The sequence below is a fragment of the Vespula pensylvanica genome, unplaced genomic scaffold (genome assembly GCF_014466175.1).
Source record: "Vespula pensylvanica isolate Volc-1 unplaced genomic scaffold, ASM1446617v1 scaffold0001, whole genome shotgun sequence".
Taxonomy (NCBI): Eukaryota; Metazoa; Arthropoda; class Insecta; order Hymenoptera; family Vespidae; genus Vespula; species Vespula pensylvanica.
The window spans coordinates 5,627-6,539 of NW_025113209.1; the positions used below are offsets into that span (position 1 = coordinate 5,627).

The 913-nt window shown below is 17.0% G+C and overlaps 1 protein-coding gene across 1 annotated transcript in view; it reads right to left on the reverse strand.

Annotated features, from left to right (window-relative positions):
- The window catches only part of LOC122637381 (NADH-ubiquinone oxidoreductase chain 5-like), a gene marked incomplete at its 5' end in the record, with an annotated part of 4,344 nt that overhangs the window by 2,978 nt on the left and 453 nt on the right, over window positions 1–913 (reverse strand). The window contains one exon of the mRNA XM_043829483.1: window positions 737–913. This exon is cut by the window's right edge and continues 453 nt beyond it. Within this exon, the coding sequence (XP_043685418.1) occupies window positions 737–913 (177 nt within the window). The remainder of the gene's footprint in view (window positions 1–736) is intronic.

Below are 913 nucleotides of genomic sequence, written 5' to 3' on the forward strand. Positions count from 1 at the left end.
AATAAATTTTATTTATAAATTTAGAAATAACCAAGATAAAGCTTCTAACTTTATAATAATGAATTAAATATTTCATTTTATTTCTATTTCTTCTTTCTTATTTCTTTTATTTCTTATTTCTTATTTCTTTCTCTCTTTTATTTTTTCTTTATTTAAAAACATTATGTTACCTTAATATCTTCAATATTATGCTCTTAACTTTAAGCTATTTAAATTTATTTTAAGCTGATTCCAATTTTGATTCTAAATAAGACAAATCTGGTTCTTCCATTGATATTCTAATTATTGCAACACCTAATATAATTAAAACATACAATAATGTAAATAAATTTAAATAAACAAAATAATTTAAACTTAAAAATGATAAAAACCTTTTTAAAAACCCCTTTTTTATATTATAAACAAATAAGTACTCTAAAATTCCCTTATCAAAAGTTCTATACAATAAAAAAGAAAATTTTATTGGATAATATGAAATTTTTCTATATAAAATATTTAATCCTCATATTCTAGAAAGATATAATTTAGTTAGATTTCTTATATTTATAAAATTCTTAAACCTAAAAATTCAACCTACAACCACCCCAACTAAACAAATTTGTAAAACTAATAACTTTTCAAATAAACTTAAAATAATTAACTCTTCATCAATTAATTTAATTAAAAAATGACCAGCTATTAAAGAATAAAAATATAAAAAAACTATAGATGACCTTATTAAAATATCCTCTCTAACTAAAATAAAATAATTTCTTTTATTAATATAATTAAAAAATACTAAAATTAAAAGTCGAACTCTATAAGAAACTGTAAATAATGTTGCAATTAATAATATTAATAATCTAAATAAATTAATTTTTCTTATTAAAAAAATTTCTATAATTAAATCCTTTGAATAATATCCAGAAAAAAA